This window comes from Semicossyphus pulcher, unplaced genomic scaffold, assembly GCF_022749685.1.
Source record: "Semicossyphus pulcher isolate SPU_LCO1_2020_fin unplaced genomic scaffold, fSemPul1.0.p SCAF_14, whole genome shotgun sequence".
Taxonomy (NCBI): Eukaryota; Metazoa; Chordata; class Actinopteri; order Labriformes; family Labridae; genus Semicossyphus; species Semicossyphus pulcher.
In genome coordinates, this window is record NW_027211648.1 from 17,620,197 (window position 1) to 17,638,993 (window position 18,797).

The window sequence follows — 18,797 nt, forward strand, 5'->3', positions numbered from 1 at the left end:
AGTATTGTTATTCAGTTTCAGTGTACAATATAAATACAAGGGAAAACCCTTTAAAATAATTTTGACAGTTTACCCCAGGAGGCCACGCCCCATCCGTGTATGCCGCAGATGTATTGGTCCACGAATTCACCCCGAGCTCTGATTGGTCAATTGCCGTAGGTTTCCCTCAGAACTGCAAGACGCCGATATTGCGTTACATTGTAGCAAAATGGCGGCTGTCATTCAGAATCCACTAAAAGCGTAAGTAATTTAGACATTTAGGAAATTGTTGATAATTACTTTGATGCCAACTTGAACATTAAAACCGGCTGTTCGTGCATGTGATTTCCAGCCGTCTGCATGTGACAGATTAAGCTGTCCAAATTCATTTTGTGTACTTCTTGCATGGCAAAGTAGCCTCGTATAGTTCTTTTATTCCATAAGATTTTAACATTTAGTCTTTAACATGTGCGAAAGGCTGCCTGACATTTTGACTGCATTAGACGAGCTTTTCCTCCACACGGTTATGCATTCAACACAACGGAGTGTCGTCTTTCCTGGGCTGTAAATTTATTTGAAAACTGTCGACAGCGTGCCTTTGCGCTGCTCCGAATAATTAAAAGCCGATTTTCTTCTTGCTCGGCCAGGCACAGCGGCGGAATATCGTCTGACATTCCGAAAGTCGTTTATAGTTAGTGTGAATTGTCGACATGTCAACTTTGGCTCCTCCGAGCGCAGACGTGGTCAGGACCCGGTAAAGCAAGGGAGGAGGCATTTTGTAGCCTATTTGCATGCTTGCTGGCGAAAACGACAAAAGTGACAGCAATTTGAGTCAACCGTTGGAAGTAGACTGTCACCTCGTGCTTAAACAGCGCGTGCAATGATCATTTTTATCCCCTAACTTCAAAAGAATGCTCCACCTTTTCCTCCATTTCTCCTTTGTTCTTCTGTATTGTTTCACCTTTTCTACTGGTTAACGTTTTCAGCAAGTTAGACAGAATTACCCTCCCGTTTCTTGTCATTTTATATCAAAACTCCACAATAATTTAACATGTAGTGACACGCACGTTCAGTTCTACGTGACAGACGCGTTCAGCCTGTATTGATGTGTGTTCTCACCATCATGGCTCTCTCTGTCTGTGGGACTACTGTGGAGGTATAGAGCAGAGCAGCAGAGCTCTCCACTGTGCCTTTAAGTGGAGGAGTGCTGGAGATTAGCTTGGTCCAGGATCCTGGGCCCATCTGTCAGAGAGATGCTCCGACAGAGAGGAAGTGTTGGGCACAAGCAGGAGAACCATCTGCTCCTCCACAGAGGTACCCTGGCATCTCCGTGGACGGCGAGCACGAGGAGTGGACCCCACACAACACCTTGCACATCACCTTCACTGTTGCCATTGTTATCGTTGCATGGTTACTACACATAGAAGTAGATGCAGGATGATGTGTGTGACACCTGATTGGGCACTTGCGGAGGTTAATTTTGTGTCCAGTTTGGGGTCTATTTACCTCTAACAAACAAATGGTAGTAGGTGGTGTAGAGGCACTTAGCAAGAAAACCCTAATCTGCTAACGTCTTGCATCATGCTCTAAATGGTGCTACATTTATTTCAGTTAAATCTGTATTAGTTGCACTTTTTGTGCAACGCCCTGCTGCACAGTTTCCCTGCTGGAAATGACCCAAAACAATCACCAATACAGCCACCTGAACAGCTAAGTGAAGCACTTGATGTTAAATTGCTAAATTAATAATATTTACTTACAGCACCTTCCATCCTCTCACCATGTATCTGTATTTTTTAAATCAGGATTGTTATTATTATTTCCTTGATGGACTATTTCCCCTCTCTTGTGTCTCGACAAGCCTCATTGTGTGTCTGCTGTCAGGCTGCTGTTTCATCTCGCTCATGTTTTAGCATTCAGACGTGGAATGTCTCCTTGCTATAAACTGTGCTTAATGAAGTGTTTCAGGGTGCTATAATTAGCTTCTGTCTTGGGTTTCTGACTTCATTTCACACGTTTGTCAGATTATAATTAGTCACACTTGACACTAATTGGATGTCGCTCCCGTGGACCAGTTTGACCTTTTTTTTTTTTGTATTAAGATGATTCACTTTGGGGAAATGAAACGCCGCTTTGACTTTGTTGTAGAAGTGTGGCGGCGGCGGCGGCGGATGGAGCTGCAGCACGTCTGTGTGAGGTCTGTCCCTCCTATGAGCAGGGGAGGACAGTAATCTCCACAATCCGCTGATTAAAATGGAGTCTGGAGTTTTTTTGATTAATAAAGGAGCTGCTTATTAAAATTGGAACCACAGCTGGAGTTTTTCTGCGGGTCGGACACATCTTCCACAGCTCTCCTGACATTACATCGGCGAGATTCGTCCTCCATACGTCAGCTAGCTTGTCAGTGGTGTTGGGTAGACTTTGAGTGAGTCAGGCCTGCTGTTTATTGGCACTGCAGTGTGGAGGTGTATGGTCTGGTTTTACTCCTGCCCTCAACCAGACTGTGTTCCTCTGATTGGTGTAATCAGAGGTTGTTGTCAGGATGCAGTCACTGTGTAGGCCCTCCTCCTCCTCCTCCTCCTCTTCTTCCTCCTCCTCTTCCTCCTCCTCCTCCTCCTCCTCCTCCTCCTCCTCCTCCTCCTCCTCCCCCTCTCTTGTTATGTGGTAGCTGTAGCTTCCTGTGAAGGAGCAGTGCACCTGCAAATTTCAAACCTCCTGATCAGAGCTGGAAAGACTCAACTTGTGTTCCTCCTCATTTATTTTTCACCTCAGTCGGTTCTCCTGAGTGCTGGACCATTTTGAAGTAGACGCAGGAGTTTGTCATGACTGCAGATCACTTATCCTCTGTAAGCTGCTCTCCTGCAAACTACATTTTGTCATCAGGCGTGCAAAATGTGTGTTGACACATGCTCACGTTACGGACGCAGCCATGTGACGCGACAAACCGTTGACAGGAACACGCTGATAGCGGAGGCCCCACTGGCCACAAGATTTGCTTTTGTTCCTCGCCCCCATGCACACGCTCACCTTCTCTACTCAGCTGGAAGATATTGAGGATGTGTAGCACATACCTCTGAGGCACCTTTCTGAGCCCTGCGAAGCACACGAGTGTTTGTGGTTCGGCTCTCTTGAAAGGATGATTCCGGTTTAGCTTGAGTCTTATTTTTCCAGTGTTGTTTGAAGTGGATTCATAAAAGTAGTTACTGAGATCTGGTAACAATTTGAAGACACAGTCAAGCAGTCAGTTTGCAAACAAGCTGACAGTTTAGATTGAAATCATCTATCTCTAGTGGGACCCCTCATGGGGTCGCATGATACATTTCAGGGCTTTCAAGATGATATACGCAAGACAAAAGCATCACAGTGTTCTACTCATGTTTTGTCCCCAAAACTTCCCATGAAAATCTTCCCTTTTGTGGATAAATATGTTACTCAGTTTTTATGTAGATAGATCTTGTTTCATTTTAAGGATTGACCAACCAAACAGGGCTTGGAAACTCTGATCTAGACCACTTTACTTGAAGGTGAAACTGAAAGTGAGAGCTCTTAAGATGATGGTAATAAACCAGCTCAATAGCACCCTTGTCTTTGTACAGTAAACAGTGTTTCATAGCTGAACCTGAAAGTGTTTATCAGTTGGTTTGAAATCTGTTTTATCGTCAGATTGCTCGTGTTATTAACCTTGGGGAAACTAGCATTAGTAAGCTGGTTTTTCAAAGAGTCGAACCAAGAAAAAGCCAAGGCCGCTCCTTCCAAATGTTGTAACGTGCACTGCCTCCTTAATACGTACAACGAGCTGCTAGCTTTTGCTTGAGGAATGATGCTCCATGGAGTGCATGGACAGAGCGCGTGCAGGGAGGAAGGTACAGGCAGGTAAGCCATTCAGTCATTTCATTTGGTCAGAATAGATTTCTTTTGGGGGCTGCACACTTGCACCACCGCACCACCAGCAGCGCTAACGGTTGCGCTGTCGCCTCACAGCTAGAAGGTTCCTAGTTTGAATCCCGGTTTGGACGGCGTGGGCCTTTCTGTGTGGAGTTTGTATGTTCTCCACGTGCATGTGTGGGTTCCCACCGGGTACTCCGGCTTCTTCCTACATTCCAAAGACATGCTCGTTAGGTTCACTGGTGGCTCTGAATTGTCGGTAGGTGTGAGCGTGAAAGGTTGTCTGTCTTTATGTGTCAGCGTTGTGATTGACTGGCGATCAGTCCAGGGTGTGACCCGCCTCTCGCCCAATGACAGCTGGGAAAGAGTGGGGGGCAAAACTATAAAAATGAGACCCAAGTTTTAAAGAACTGGAATGAAAAGACAGGAGGGGAGAAGTTGAAAGTGTCTACATACGTGTGGGTTGTCTGTGTGTCGGTGTGACTCACTCTCCCCTCCTGTGTCGTCGGGGGTCGGTGGTGTGGGTCTTGTCACTCATTACAAGTGTCAGGAACATCTCTCACCTAAGCCACAGCACCTGCTCCTCGGTGGTGGCGGGCCCCTGATGGAGAGCGTTTTCTCACACAGACGGCGAGCGCCCACCAGAAAGACTTTCTCCCCTCGTTTCTTCTTCCCTCAAAGCTCCGGCTCATTTTCACTTTAGACAAATTGCCGTCATCTTCTCTTGGTTTGTTCAGCTCGAGTAATCTCGGGAGCTTCTTGGCGCTGTACGGTGCGTGCCCTTTGAGCATGCACTCAAAGCAGACTTCAGGGAGCATTTACAGCTGGTGTGCTTTTAGTAAACTGATATGTCACACTGCGTCCCATCGGAGCTGTGCAATGATATCGAGGAATGGCAGCAAAGCAGGTTAGTCTGATGTTGACTTACTGCTGGAAACGCCGTGCAGTTCAGACATGTTATCCCACATTTGTGTGCCGTTCCTCGATCCTGCTACTGGATGTTGATGTCGTACCTTTGAGCTTGTGTGTGTAGCTTTGTTGGCAATCTGTTTTGAGTAAATCCACGGCGATTCCTCTTGTAAAAATTCCTGCATTTTAACGTGTGAGAAAGGGCCGGTTTATCTAAGAAATCTGTGTTTTCTTGACTTTTTATGTGCCAAAATACACTGTTTGACATCTTTTATGAGGCCGGTTCTAATAAGGAAATAATAATTAGCTACAATAACGACACTATCTTGGCAGGATTGCAACACGAGAAAGAAAAAGTCCTGTAGTTAATCGTAATGATCTGCTCATTAGCTTTAACCTTCTGTCTCACTGTCGTGGCTTTTTGAACCCCGTGTCTTGTTGCTTTTATTCTCCTCTCCCCCTCATCTCTTTCTTTCTCACACCTTTCCACCCCTGCCTGCACCCGCTCTGTACCTGTGACTGTTTACTCTTCTCAGTCACACTGACACGAAGCCTCTCGTTCCCAGAAGCCTCACACACACTCACACACGCACACTGTGTGGCTTTGTCTGAACCGCAGAGCAGTGGGCTTTGTGCGGGACGGCGATCCTAACACTGCTCGTTGTTTGTGTGCTGAAGAGGCAGACGGAGAGAGAAGGCTCTGGAAGACTCGGGCTCCCACCTCCTCTGCCTCTAGTTAAAGATTCCCAGCTCCACTCTCAGCCCGCAGCTCATTAGTTTTGCCTTCAAAATGGCCGTCTTCCTAATGTTGTAATTGAGAACACATGCAGGAACTTCATTATCCAGACGTGGTGATGCTCATACTAGAAGAACCAGTAGCTCCTATTTGCCCTGTTTAACCTGTGATTTAACAGCAGACTGGAGAAATCACATAAGTACCTTGCTGTGATTTCCGAGCTGCTGCGTTTACCCCCATCTTTGATATAGTCAAATTATAACCTGCCCTTGTGCTAGGCACTCTGCTGAGATTAATTAAGTAGGCTAATTACCATACCAGGCGTGTGGCAGCGATGGAGGGCTTGAATGTGAAATATCCTCCCCCATTTCACTCTGAATATTAACGTTGAAACCCTGAGGGACTGCCAAAATCTCAGTGGCGCTAAGAAAAGTGGAACTAAAGTGTGACAGTCTTGACTGACTCCATCTCAGACCCCAAATTTTTCTGTTGTTGTGATGATCTGAGTCAGGCAGCGCCAGAAACTGAGTCACAGCCTATCTGAAATCAGATCAGACTCGGAGCCCACAGAGGTAATAATATGTTTAACTTGAGGAGTGGGAGCAGCGGAGTCGTTGCTCTCTTGTAACTGGGTTTCCTTTTTATTTTTTTCACACAAATTCTTCCCGACGGCAAGCTGTAAGAGGAGAGAGGAGCCGGCCTGTCAGTTTGATATTACATTGAAGAGTGCTGATTAGAAGTTTGAACAGACGTTAACGGCATTATGTGGGCTGTGGAGAGTTTCTCAGGGACTTGAACACAAATCTTGGAGCTGATTTAATGATCTGTGGCCAGCGAAGCAACAGGCCATTATCAAAGCATTCATACATGATGAAAAGGATAATCTCCATATCAGAGATTCTGCTAATACAATCACATCATGGACCAGCTGCTGCATCAGCGTCTCCACATCGCACAGTGTCACTGACCTTGTCTGCTCCACACAGGTTGGGCGACCAGTTCTATAAGGACGCCATTGAGCAGTGCCGCAGCTACAATGCCCGCCTGTGTGCCGAACGCAGCGTCCGCCTGCCATTCCTGGACTCGCAAACCGGCGTGGCCCAGAACAACTGCTACATCTGGATGGAGCGACACCACCGCAGCCCTGGTGTGCAAACACACACACACGCACACACACACACACACACACACGAACACATACAGACATGTTTTAGTGAGAGTGCCTTGGATCCATTCAGCTTGTAAAATGAATGTCTGCATCTGCATTATGTCAGGGTTGCAAATAGTTTTGTGTTTAATCCATCAATCATTAGCATCATAGCAATCTCAGCAAGCTAACACGCCACACTAAGATAAGTAACAAGGTCAGTATTATGTAGGGATGCACGACACTGGATTTTTTGCCGACCCAATATGCCGATATTTTCCAACAATTTTTGCAGATTGCCGATTTTGATACCGATATATTAGGCACATGATCCACCTAATTGCAGAGAACATCAAGTCTCTCCTGTAGTGAAATTGATATCATGCCTACTCTAATTGTAGTGGCCCACTGACAGATGCAGAACTAATATAATAATATAATAATACAGTGCTTTTAAAATGTGCACATTCAATGGGCAATATAAGAAAACTACTGAAACTTAGATTATGTACAAAAGGCCATATTTTTATGTTTGTAACATTTTCTTTTAAATAAAACTGTAATAGTCATACAACTTAGACAGGCTTGGATGATCCTGACAACAGCCACAACTAGGGCAAATTTTACCTATTGCACAGAACAAATACATGAAATGAAATCAACCTTGAAAAACTGCTATACCGCAGATGTCTTGATCTCTTCTTCACGCTTGACAGAAGAGGGGTGGTGCAGGCAGTGGGTGCGCACACTTGCACCAAGTCAATGTCGTAGCGTTACGTCAAGCTTTTTTAGGGAATCATCGAGCATTTAGGCAGAATTAAAGGCGGAAAATATCGGCAGAAAAATGACATATCTGCAGATGTCCATATGTAATTTTCAAGCCATAATCTGCCATTGGCGATACCGTGCATCCCAAGTATTCTGCCCTCTAAACATCAGCAGGTTACAAACATGTTAGCATGCTGACTTTCACATTTGTCTTAAAGCACCGCAGTGTTTCATTACAGCCTCACAGCCTCGCTTTATGAATCATTAAAACATTAGTTTTCTGTCAATTAACTACTGTTTTTGAGCGACTCATTGTGTGAATCTCAGTAATGCTGGACAAATTGTAAAAACACAAAACATATATGTAATCGGCTTTAAAATTTGAGTCAAAGCTGTTAAGATCTTCAAGTCTTTAAGCTGATTCTGTATCTGTAAAGGGCAAAAATGCTTTAACAAGTGTTGTCGTGCAGGGGTTGCAGCCGGGCAGATGTACACATACCCCGCCCGCTGCTGGAGGAAGAAGAGACGGCTGCACAACGCCACAGATCCCCGCCTCGGCATCTACGGCCTCCAGCTCGGTAAGATCCCGCAGCCTCCACAAACCACCTGCCTGTCGCTTTCTGCTCCTCTCGGTTTCCTTCATCCGCTCAGCCGTCCCTCCCCACCCGTCTCCCGCCCACCTCCACCAGCTCCTTCAGCTCATGTGATTACTGGTGATGATCTGGAATAATCTGGCTAAAAGCATCTCGCTCTGTTTCGGCGCACTGAGCAGAACAGGCTGCCAGTCATTTTTCAGAGGATGAAATGTGGCTGTGTTCACTCCGGCTTGTAAACTTGTTTTGTGAGAAGTAGAACATGTAATTAGATTTACCACTGCTGGGAGCAGCGAGACAGAGTCCGGCCACTGCAGACAGTATTTAATAAATGTTATGGAATGGAGTTTGGCTTCTCTGGTCGCCACTTGAAACAGCTCACTCAACACATTTACCCTCTCTTCTGTTCTCCCTCTCTTATTTTCTCCTCACCACCTCCCTCGCTGATTGGGTTTGTCTCTTTCTCTCTGGCAACTCTTTCATCTCTCCATCTCTCCCCGTAGTCTGCCATGCAGTCTGCGTGAGTGTGTGTGTTTGTAGGCAGAGCTACTGAGCTCAAGTAACTGGTCCATTCTGTGCCCAAGGCTTGCATGCCCACTGGGATGTTACACTACCCGCAGGAGTGAACATGACAAGAGAGAGAATCTTGCTTTTGTCATGTTTTTATAGGAAATCCATGTTTTCATAGAAAGATTCACAATCATGATGCTGTAGTTCAAATGTGTTTCTGCATTGCACAAATGTTTGAGTTGAGAAAATAAGAGAGAGGGCCTGGAAGGAGAAAGCAAGATGGAGAGCCAGCATATGAACCGAGCCTTTGTTTCCCAAACATCCAATTGTAGCCTATTGTTTCCACTGAGCTCGCTAGACCCCGCCGCCACCACCCCGCTGTCCCTTCCCTTCTCCAGCAACAGTGGATTTATGTGCTGTCTCTGCGTGCCCAGCGGAGGGGAGATGTGTCCTGATATAACCTGGCGTCTCTTATACGGAGCACGTTGTGCAGCTGGCCAGAGGTGGCCAACACAGGGCAGCAGCCAGAGTCTGTCTCGCTGCCTCGGCTGGCTGTCTAACTGATGCTGTGCTAGAGTCTGGGGCTGCATGCAGAATCAGCTCCGTGCTGCAGGCTGCTGCCGGCTCTATTTTTAGCCCCCCCAGCTCCCATGGGTTGAGAGAGAGAGAGGGAGGGGAGGGGAGGGGGGGGGGGTCTGTCTCGTCGCGGAGAGTTGAAAGTCAACGTGTGCAGACACAATGGTGAGGGGCTGCCGCCGCATGGCGGAGGACTCATTTTAGAGGAGCTCGTTGTATCTGCTTGTAACGCCTACCTCCTGTACCTGCCTCTTACCTTTGCAGTCTTCTGGTGCTTCTGCACTTCATGCTCAATATTCTGCAGAAGTCTTTCTAGTGAGCGCAGTGCTAAGATGAAGGGCTCATGGAAAGCTGGAGTCCGGGGGCTTTGAAGTGTGTCCTCTTTTCACACATCCTCAAAGCAACTGTATGACCACGAGGCTTTCTGAGGAGAAGAGATTGTGTAAATAAGATTTCCAACTGACTGTCAAAGCTTTTGTTTGTTCTCTTTGTCGGCTCAACCTGCTTGCCTCCTACACTGTTTGTTTAGATCTTCAGCTCACAGAAGGAGAGGAGATCTGCATGATGTGTTCAGGTTAAAGTGATAAGCTATTTAACTGCAACGTGCCTCCGGAGATTCCTGTGGAAGAAGTCAGCCTAACGTCTGCACAGTGCAGCATTATTGACAGCTCACCAATCACAATGCATTCTCTGAATCACAACAACATTTTTAGGCCTCTGCGCCAGCGACAGCCGAGGCTGCAGGAATTGTTATTTAGTTGTCTGTCTGTGGCTGTTATTCAACACTATAATTCAGTTATTTTGTTAGTTAGGCAGATAGGGTGACTTACTATCATAGTTATTATTTTTTATGTCTGTCAAAGAGATTAGACTTATAATAGCAATCACAGCTATAATAATAAAGTTAGTAGCAGTGACAGTTAGAAAGGCAATGGTGGTGGGCAGTTCACAACAATGACAGAACACAGAGAGCGCACAGAAACCGCTAGTTATTGCAAGTTAGTGACATGCACACAGGGACAAAAATGCATACAGCCTGACTATAAGCTTATAAGCTAAACTATAAGCTTTAGGTATACTCTTAGCATGTTAGCCTCCTGGACCCTGGTAAACGATTCAAAGGCAGAGGGGATAATTGAAGGCTCTGCCTCCCGTACCACTCATAAACCCTTTTTTCATTGCGGTTCCGCCACCAAGCAACACCAAGCCGCCCCATTGTGTGTTTTTACAGTGCTCCTGCTTTGCGGAAGCAAAACGTGCGCGAGGTGTAAACAAACAAAGCGCGTGCTTAACAGAGTCACACACTGCGCTCTTCTGTCCTGCTGCCTCCGCCGTTTATACGGACGCAGTTTCGTCTCTTACCCCTTTCCCACCGAAATTACCGTGTTGACGCAGGTTTTTCAGACCCGGGAAGACCCGCTTATAGATGCCAATTGTCTCTGTTCCCGTTGCCAGTGGAGTATACTCCTGTCTTTTCTGCTTTGTCACCGTCTGATGTCACAAACGCGCCAGAGACAGGGTTAGTAAACAGTGAAGATGTTACAGCAAATTTGGAACGATGTTCGAGCGCTGCTCGGACGGAGACGGGCAGAATTTGTAGCTGAGATAGCAAGGAGTCGCAGAGGTTACCGACGGAGCATAGCATCGCGCTGGAAAGGGGGGCGGAGATTAACGTGTTGACACAAGTTTTGTGTTCCCATCAATGCTGATCGGAGGAGAGGGGATAATAACCCTGGTCTACTGCAATCACTTGACCCGGGTCTGAATACCGATTGCAGCCTTTCCCATGAGGCAAAAAATCTGTGTTAGTGAGTTTTTTGACCAGTGGAAAAGCGGCTTCTGTTTCTACCGAATGACTTCACCCCACCATTCCTCCTCTGTGCATTTAACATAGAAAACAAAACGTAACAGAGGTGTAATAATCCCGCTTTGAACTGGCAGTGTATAAGGGGCTTTAAAGACTTCAGGTACCACAAGCAGTGCTGTGGTACCTACCAGCACAATATTCTAGCGGGGTAATAGGGCACTATGAGCTCTTAAAGAGGAGGCTGCTGACCATTAAAAGCTCTGCAGGTGAGCAGAAAGGACTTAAAATTCCATTAAAAACTTTGCAGGGAGTCAGAGCAGAGAAGCTAATATGAGAGAAATATGATGTCTTGATGTCTACCGTTCTTGACAGTGTTTCAGAGCTTCCGAGCTTCAGGAGGCAGAAGAGGAGATTGTGCACATATTTCACATTTGCTCAGATAGTGAATTGGTGACATTAATCTTGGATGCTCACTTTAAAACATATATTTTGAGTTAGGACAGACATGAATGCAAATTGACAACTTATGTTTAACAGAGGCATTCAGCTGCAATGCAGTAACTCCAGTTTTGTGATATGGTGCTGCAAAAATATTTGTGATGACACCTTCTGTCTCAAGCAAAAAAAAAATGACAGCCTCTATAACAAACAAATGCTCCAGCTATTTGCCACATGCTTTTATTATGACTAGTGTGACGGGAAGAGGAGAGACGTAATAAAGAGATGGTGTGAGAAAGCTGCTCACTGACGTCAGAGGTTGCTGATTGTTTTATTACAATTATACCTGTTTATAGAAAAAGCAGCACATGCTAGAGGAGGTCTGTAGCAAACTGCAGCTCGTTATTAATATACAGCTTTCATTGTTTCCACTAATATCTTTTCCATCATGTGTTGCCTGTTTTGTCTCTGTACAGATGGCGGCCTCATGTCCAAGGACACGTTGCCCAATCAGAGCACCACGCTGGAGGCTCTGCTGCGAGGAGAGGGTCTCGACAAGAGGAACAACTCTAAGAACGACGAGGAGAGCCTGCTGGAGATCCAGGTGAGCTCAGTCTGGTTGCAAGGTTGTCTTAAACACTTCACTGTCTGTGAATGTATGTGTTTGTTATTAGTTCAGTTCAGACGTTATTGATCCAAACAAAGGGCAATTAATTAGCAGCTCCACACACTCAAACCCTCACAGACAGGTAGAGTCAGCAAAACGTTTAAAATGTAAATGTTCAGCGACATCACTCAAACGATTGAGAGCTCTGGCACTGAGAGTGAAGTGTTGTGCCCCAACTAGTTGTCATGGCAGCTTGCCAATTTTTTCCAGCTGACCTGCAGGGCTCGTTAGCTCACTGCCGCCTCACTGAGTGGACTAACTTTTAATTAATATTTATTGGTTATTACATACGGTAATCATAATGAGTAATGTGAAGCTCTGTTACACCGTTGATCTGTGTCGTCTCTCGCTGGAAGTCAGAAGCAGTCCCATCTCAGAATCACACCTTCTACCACACACACACACACACATGTATAATTACAGGAAGGACGTACAGGAAGAGAGAGCTCCTTCCTTTGCTATACAAATTGCTGTTAAAAAAATTGTGTCAACATGGATGAGCCATTTATAAAACACTAATTAGAAAAACAGAATATACACTACATCTGTTTACAGGTTGTATTGACAACTAAAACTGTCTTTTATTTCTTCTCAGTTGTTGCTTCTCAGTGTGTTTTGAGAGCTTGTACTTTAATCAGAGCTCAGTATTGAATCGGTGTGTCCGCTCTTTCTGTCGCGGTGTCTCAGAGGGTTTTGGAGGCCGACGCAGCAGAGGATGCTTTCAATGATGATGATGACTACGAGGTGGACACTCCCAAGAGGAGACATCGGGGCAAAGGAAGAGTAAGTGACCAAGTGGTCTTCAGTTATCAAGTTAATAAGTTTCCTGTAATGTGGCTCCAAAAGGATTGTATTTTCAGCCAGTTTCTTCAACAGCTTTGCTTCTATTTAAAACATGTTAACATTAGCTTGATTTCTGTCATAAGTGTTCCTATTCTACCTTTATCACAATTAGTCACTTTAAAGCTCCTGTGAGGAGCTTTCAGTTTGTGTTGATTTTGGCGCCCCCTGTGGACAAAGCTCTTATCTCTGACTTTGTCCTGCACATGCTTAAGTGGTGTTTTTTAACAAAAAAATCTCATCCTGCTTTCTTAAACAGTCACATGTATCACTCACTTTAAATGTTTGCGCTTGAAAATGTAAAAAAAGGCAGCGTGCAGTTAATCGCTTCGTCTGACACCTACCCCCCCACCAGCTGTTTCAGGCATTAAAAATAACTATATAGAAATAATCAGTGTTGTCGCTGATGGTCTGGTTTGCTTATTTAGGCCATATAGAGTTTTGTAACCGGCTCACAGGAGCTTTAAATTCAGTATGATTTGTTTTGCATAGGGAGTAGCTTTTGTATACGAACCAGTGATGCACACGTCAGGCAGCAGGTTATATGTGCAGGTGGGAAGGCTCTGGGCAAAGAATGTGTTCAGATAGTTACAGTGTCTTGATGTTTTCCTCAGGGTCGGGGTTCAGGCCGCAGGAGGACTGACCTGGACAATGATAAGCCATATGTCTGTGACAGTAAGTAGAGATATCACTCAGATCATAAAAGGGCAGTGTCAATACAATCTCTGATTTATTGAGCTTTTCTTATAATACAAGCCCTAGTTCTTTACATACTGCATGTAAATCATTTATTTTTTGTTCATATACTTAAAATTTTTAAATTTCTTTAGAGCATTTTTTGCTATTTCTTTTAATAAAAGAGTGCTGTCGACTGATTAGTCAAGAAGTTATGTACAAACACTGTCATGGCAAAGTTTGACACACTTCAACTCTCTCACCAACTCACCTTTGAGAAATGGAACCACAGGATGTAAAGAGGTGCACTGGTGTCACAGTGGCCTCGACTTTTCTTTACATGCAAGTTGCATGTGGAAAAAGCAGTAAGGGGGGTGTTAGGTTCTACTTGTCTTCAAAGACACATTGTCATGCTGTTTCCCTCTTTGCTTTGCCTCTTTTTCAGACAGATACAAACAAAAGCCGAACTCGAAATCTTCGACCTCAGGTACCCTGGCTTGTTGACTCTTTGTGACTGTTGAGTGGTTGTGTCGCGCGTGCTGTGATTATTGATTTAGCCCGTCCTCCTTTTCTAAGAGCCCTCGGTGCTGTGAAACTGAGACGTGGTTATTATGTTGTCTGTGTTTGTTTTTTATTTTGAGTGACTATTGTAATCAGACCCTGAAGTGCTTCCTTTTTTAACCTATTGGAGTCAGAAGAAAAATAGTTAGCACCATGAGACCTGTTTATTTTCTGTTCTTGTTGAGATAATCAGGCTGCATGTTCTGCAGATTTACAAACTGCATGTTGATGTTTTCAGTTATGCTGCTTTGTAACTCAAAGGCATTATTAACCTTACACAAGTAGTCAGAAAAGTGCAAATAAAATGTCAGCTGATGTGAGGCCAATGTAATTTTAGATACTGAAATGCTACGAGTCAGAGAGAGACTGATCATGTGGCCTCTGTTGCAGTCTGTACAAAGCGCTACAGGAACCGTACCGGACTAAGCTACCACTACACCCATTCCCACCTGGCAGAGGAGGAACGAGCGGGAGAGAGGAGCGCTGTGGCGCCCAGAACCCCGTCTGCGCAACAGACCGACAGACACAAACGTAAGAAGTCAAACTGCACCGCTGAATGTAATATATTATGTTTGATTTAATCACACAAACATTCATTCACCATCATGTACTAATATGAAGATACTGCTTCTTTGTTTAATAAAACAGACAGAAAAGAATCATATTCAATATTTGCATTAGGAAGGTTTTGAGTAACAAACGTTTGAGCTGCCCATTCTTACCCAGGGTAAAATTCATCACCCCATAAATGTTAGTTTTTTGTTTGTTTCCGTGCAGGTCCAAAGGGTCCAGGTGGGACCAGCATTCCCAACAACTACTGTAACAAATGCCAGGGCTCGAACAAGAAAACGGGTAAATCTGCGTCTCCCTTCTCAGCCTGCCGATGCACAAGTGAGTCCACACACCCCAAAGTATAATGCACACATAAAACACACCTTTTAAAGTGTAATGGTCGCTCTAGCTTATCATCCCTCACCTGACTCTGCCCCCCTCCTCTCCTGTTTTCCAGCTGGCGGAGGAGAAGAGAAGGAAGACGGGACCTTTGCCGGAGCAGAGGAGCTGTTCGGCACCACCTCGGAGAGCGACACTTCCACCTTTCACGGCTTCGAGGACGACGAGCTGGAGGAGCCTGGCGCTAACAGCAATGGAATAACTAACCGACACAGATAGAGAAAAAAAAACCTTTTAGATTTAAAGACAATTTTTTTATAAGGATTAACCTCTGGCAAAAATCTGCTGCTTCTTTTTCAATGTTTTTTTCGTTTGCGGAAAGCACAAAGTGATCATTTCAGGACAGAAATGCAAGTGGTATTTTATCTACTGAACATTGTTGAATAATTTATGAACACCTTTTTATATATAAATATATATATTAACTTTTAAGGCAATGAACAACTGTCAGTGTTTCTTGACAAGTGACTGGGTCTCCGTGCGAAACAGAGGATTGTCCTGTTTTTTTCCCTCACTGGAGCTGAAGGAGCATAAACGTTATGAACAAAAAACACTGGAGAAAATTTGAACAATTGAAAATCTTAAAGGCATAAGAAGTTAATCATCTCCAAAACGGGACATTTTGGAGATGATTGAATGTCATTGCAGACCCACACGTAAGCTACTGGATGTTTTTGAATCGGTAGTCGCTGTGACGATGAAGGTCTCTTTTTTTTTTTTGTCTGCTCTAACTCTGGATTAAACTTGTATGAAATGAAGGAACCAATGAAAGGACTGCCACTGGCCACTGGAAATGTTTGAAGATGAAGAAACCTATAAATTTAGTCTATTTGGATATATTTAAAAGAAAGGTAAGCAACAGTGTCTCCCATCAGCCTCGACCGTACTGTGTTTTGTGCTAATTAGCATGTGTTAACCTGCTAACATGCTTAACTCAGTAAACATTGTACCTGCTAAACATTAGCATGTGAGCATCATCATTGTGCTGATATTTAAGCAATATGACATGAGAGGGAGTGCAACAACCTGCAACCGTGTGCTTACAACCAAATCACAGCCGTGCTGATATTCAGAACAACATCACGACCTTGACTGTGATATTGCTTTTATACAGTTATACAAGTGGCAAATAATAGTAACAATCAACAACTGATTATTTTTCGCTCCACCAACTCAACTAGTTCCACAACATAACTGAAACTGGACTTTTGTTGCCAAGCAACCCAAACATTCTCCTGCAATCTGTGTCTCCAGGTCACCACAGATCAGCTGTTTTCTATCATTTTTGTTTTAATTTATCATCAACCAGTGAAATAAGAGACTGCTGTGTGATTCAGATGTACCAGCTTGATAAATGCAGACATACACGGACTGCTGTAGTGTTAATTAACAGTATACAGACCATGTGGCTGAGGCGGAGTGATACACAGAGTGAACAGTCCCAGTGAAGTTGTTCTCTATCAGTACATATGGAATGCCTCTTGTCCAATCAGATTACTTGGTGGCAACTAACTGTTGTATATAAGTGTTTAGTTCCCCGCCTCACAGAGCAGGTAGCACGGCTGTAAACTCCTGTCAGACATTACTGTTGAGTCTAACCCATGTTGTATGTGTTCCACACTGTAGGAGCACTCAGCACATTGGCATGTGGCCCAGCAGAGGGGGTGACCAGTGAAGAAGAGGATTTAACTCAAATACTAATGAGCCTTCATGTCCCTCCTGATTTGGGCCTAAAATAACGGACTGAAATGGATGAATGGACATCCAGCACGTCTTCGGGCCGTTTGGCTTAATTGAAGCAAAAGCTCCCCTGATGATCTGTATCGATCCCTTCAGAACATTTGAAACGTGATCCAGCTTCATTTCATCCTTTCTGCACTGTGCTGGAGCTCCGCTGAACTATGGGAACACTAAAGGCCCGGCCTTTGGACTGTTTGTGCCCAACGGGTGCATTTGGGGCCCAGCCTGCCCGCTCCCGCTCTGTGACTGTGTGTGTGCTGTGTGATCCGATGTGACACTAAGACGTCATTATCCTCATCACTGTGCCAGCCTGCCGCTCTGCACTGGAAACCAGCTCTGACAGCCATGACCCTCCAACCTGATTGGACCAGTGACCCCCCCTGACCCCTCAGCCATAGAGATGGTGCTCAAATCCACCAATATTACATGCAGACCTCTGGACTACTGTATTAATACTCTGACGCAAAGCTTTTATCTCTCTGCTTCTGTCCTCTGTCTGTTTCCTCTCTTCTTCCTGGGCATCGAATGCGTCGCAGTAATTTAGCTCATTTATTTTTTGCATCTTTTCTCTGTTGTATAATATTTCTATGTTTGAACTCTTTAAGGATTGATTAGTACGACTTCTTGGGTTTTTTCAGACTGTCTTGATACCTCTGTCCTGATCAGGTGCACAATAGCCACAACTACTCAGGCATCTTTCATTTCCTCTGCTGTTGATTGTTCAGCCGCTCAGCCCTGATTCACCTGATTGTATTCAGTCGGCACAGAGGGACAACGACGCCACACAAGGATCCCATCGTAATCAACTCCCAGGAGGGAGTCGGGAAAACTGCTGAGTCATGCTTTCAGAAAACTCTGCAATAACAAGCTTCATCTGTGTGTCTGGTCTCTGCTGATTTTACCTGGTTTCACGTTTGCAATGCAAAACCTCTCAACTGCCTGTTTGAAATCTACCGTAACCAACCGCAAGAATCATCTATGACACATCTGAAACAATATTGTGGCTAGAGAAACTGCTCAGATCCACACGCTTAGTTAGCAGAAACTGTAAGTTCAAGTAATGTGTGACATTTCCGTTGAGTGCTTCAGAGGGCCTAATTGCTTTATGACATTTAGAAGGTGCTCGAATCAAAAAGCCTTGTAGGTCCGCAGGTTGCAGATACTGTGTGAGAGGTCTGTGTCCTTCCATGTGATTATCTCGTATCGCTGCAATGTAACGACAGCCGCTCCGTTTTCAAGGCTAACCATTAATCCTATGTGTCTGGTATGACTTGTGCATTCAAACCATACGTCTTCACTTCCCTCAGGGACCCTCCTCACAGCAGTTTGTCTCCTCCGGACAAAGAATGGATCTGAGACTTCTCCATTATCTCGTCTTCTTCTCTCGTGTCAGTTATGTACCGTCTCCACAGTGAAACTGGTCTTTTTAATCTTCCAAAGTCATGCCTGTAAGTGAAAGCATGTGTCATCAATCATAACCTGCTTAATGTTACCTACCGTTTATGAACAGGCTGAGAGTGGTGCGGTTCTGAACAAAGAGGAGAAGCTCCTAAATGCAAAAGTCAGTGATGTCCGCTTCGAGTTAACGTGTCACCAATCATTGAATAGCCTGTATACCTCGTCAAAGACACAGCAATAGGCCCTGGTACTCTCTTGTCAAGCCTGCCGGGGGTGGAGAGGGAGGATCGGGGTGGGATCGGAGCCAGGAGGAGATGAAATGGACACGACTTGGCGTTTTGTTTCATCTTCAGCTGTAAATATATGAGTCAAAATGGAGAGAATGAAGAAGTCTTTGTTTGTTAAACTATTTTTATTGTTCTGAAAAAATAAAGGAAAAAAAAGTTTATCCTCTGTGCTGGGTTTTTTTTTTTTTTCCAGAGACAGATCTCAAGTGACTTTTGAGAAGGCAGCTGATAAGCAGAAGACTCCTAGACTGGATCAATAGGTTGGAGTGACCCTCAGACTCTGTGAGCCGAGGAGGGGAAAAACAGCACTCGAGTTTGTGAGAGCAGAGG

General features: G+C 44.8%; 1 protein-coding gene across 2 annotated transcripts; it reads left to right on the forward strand.

Moving 5' to 3' along the window:
* The first annotated feature begins 208 nt into the window (after positions 1-208).
* Positions 209-18,603, forward strand: LOC138591104 (zinc finger protein DPF3-like). 2 transcript variants are annotated; one of them, XM_069661618.1, is made up of 11 exons: positions 209-240; positions 6,496-6,656; positions 7,895-8,002; positions 11,825-11,952; positions 12,703-12,798; positions 13,470-13,530; positions 13,976-14,017; positions 14,482-14,622; positions 14,869-14,982; positions 15,101-15,893; positions 16,669-18,603. In XM_069661618.1, the coding sequence occupies exons 1-10, from the start codon at positions 209-211 to the stop codon at positions 15,259-15,261; spliced, it is 1,044 nt and encodes a 347-aa protein (XP_069517719.1). In that variant the 3' UTR covers positions 15,262-15,893; positions 16,669-18,603. The 2 variants fall into 2 exon arrangements, with proteins under 2 accessions (XP_069517719.1, XP_069517720.1); XM_069661619.1 differs by having other exon boundaries at positions 14,869-14,943.
* Positions 18,604-18,797: the final 194 nt, after the last annotated feature.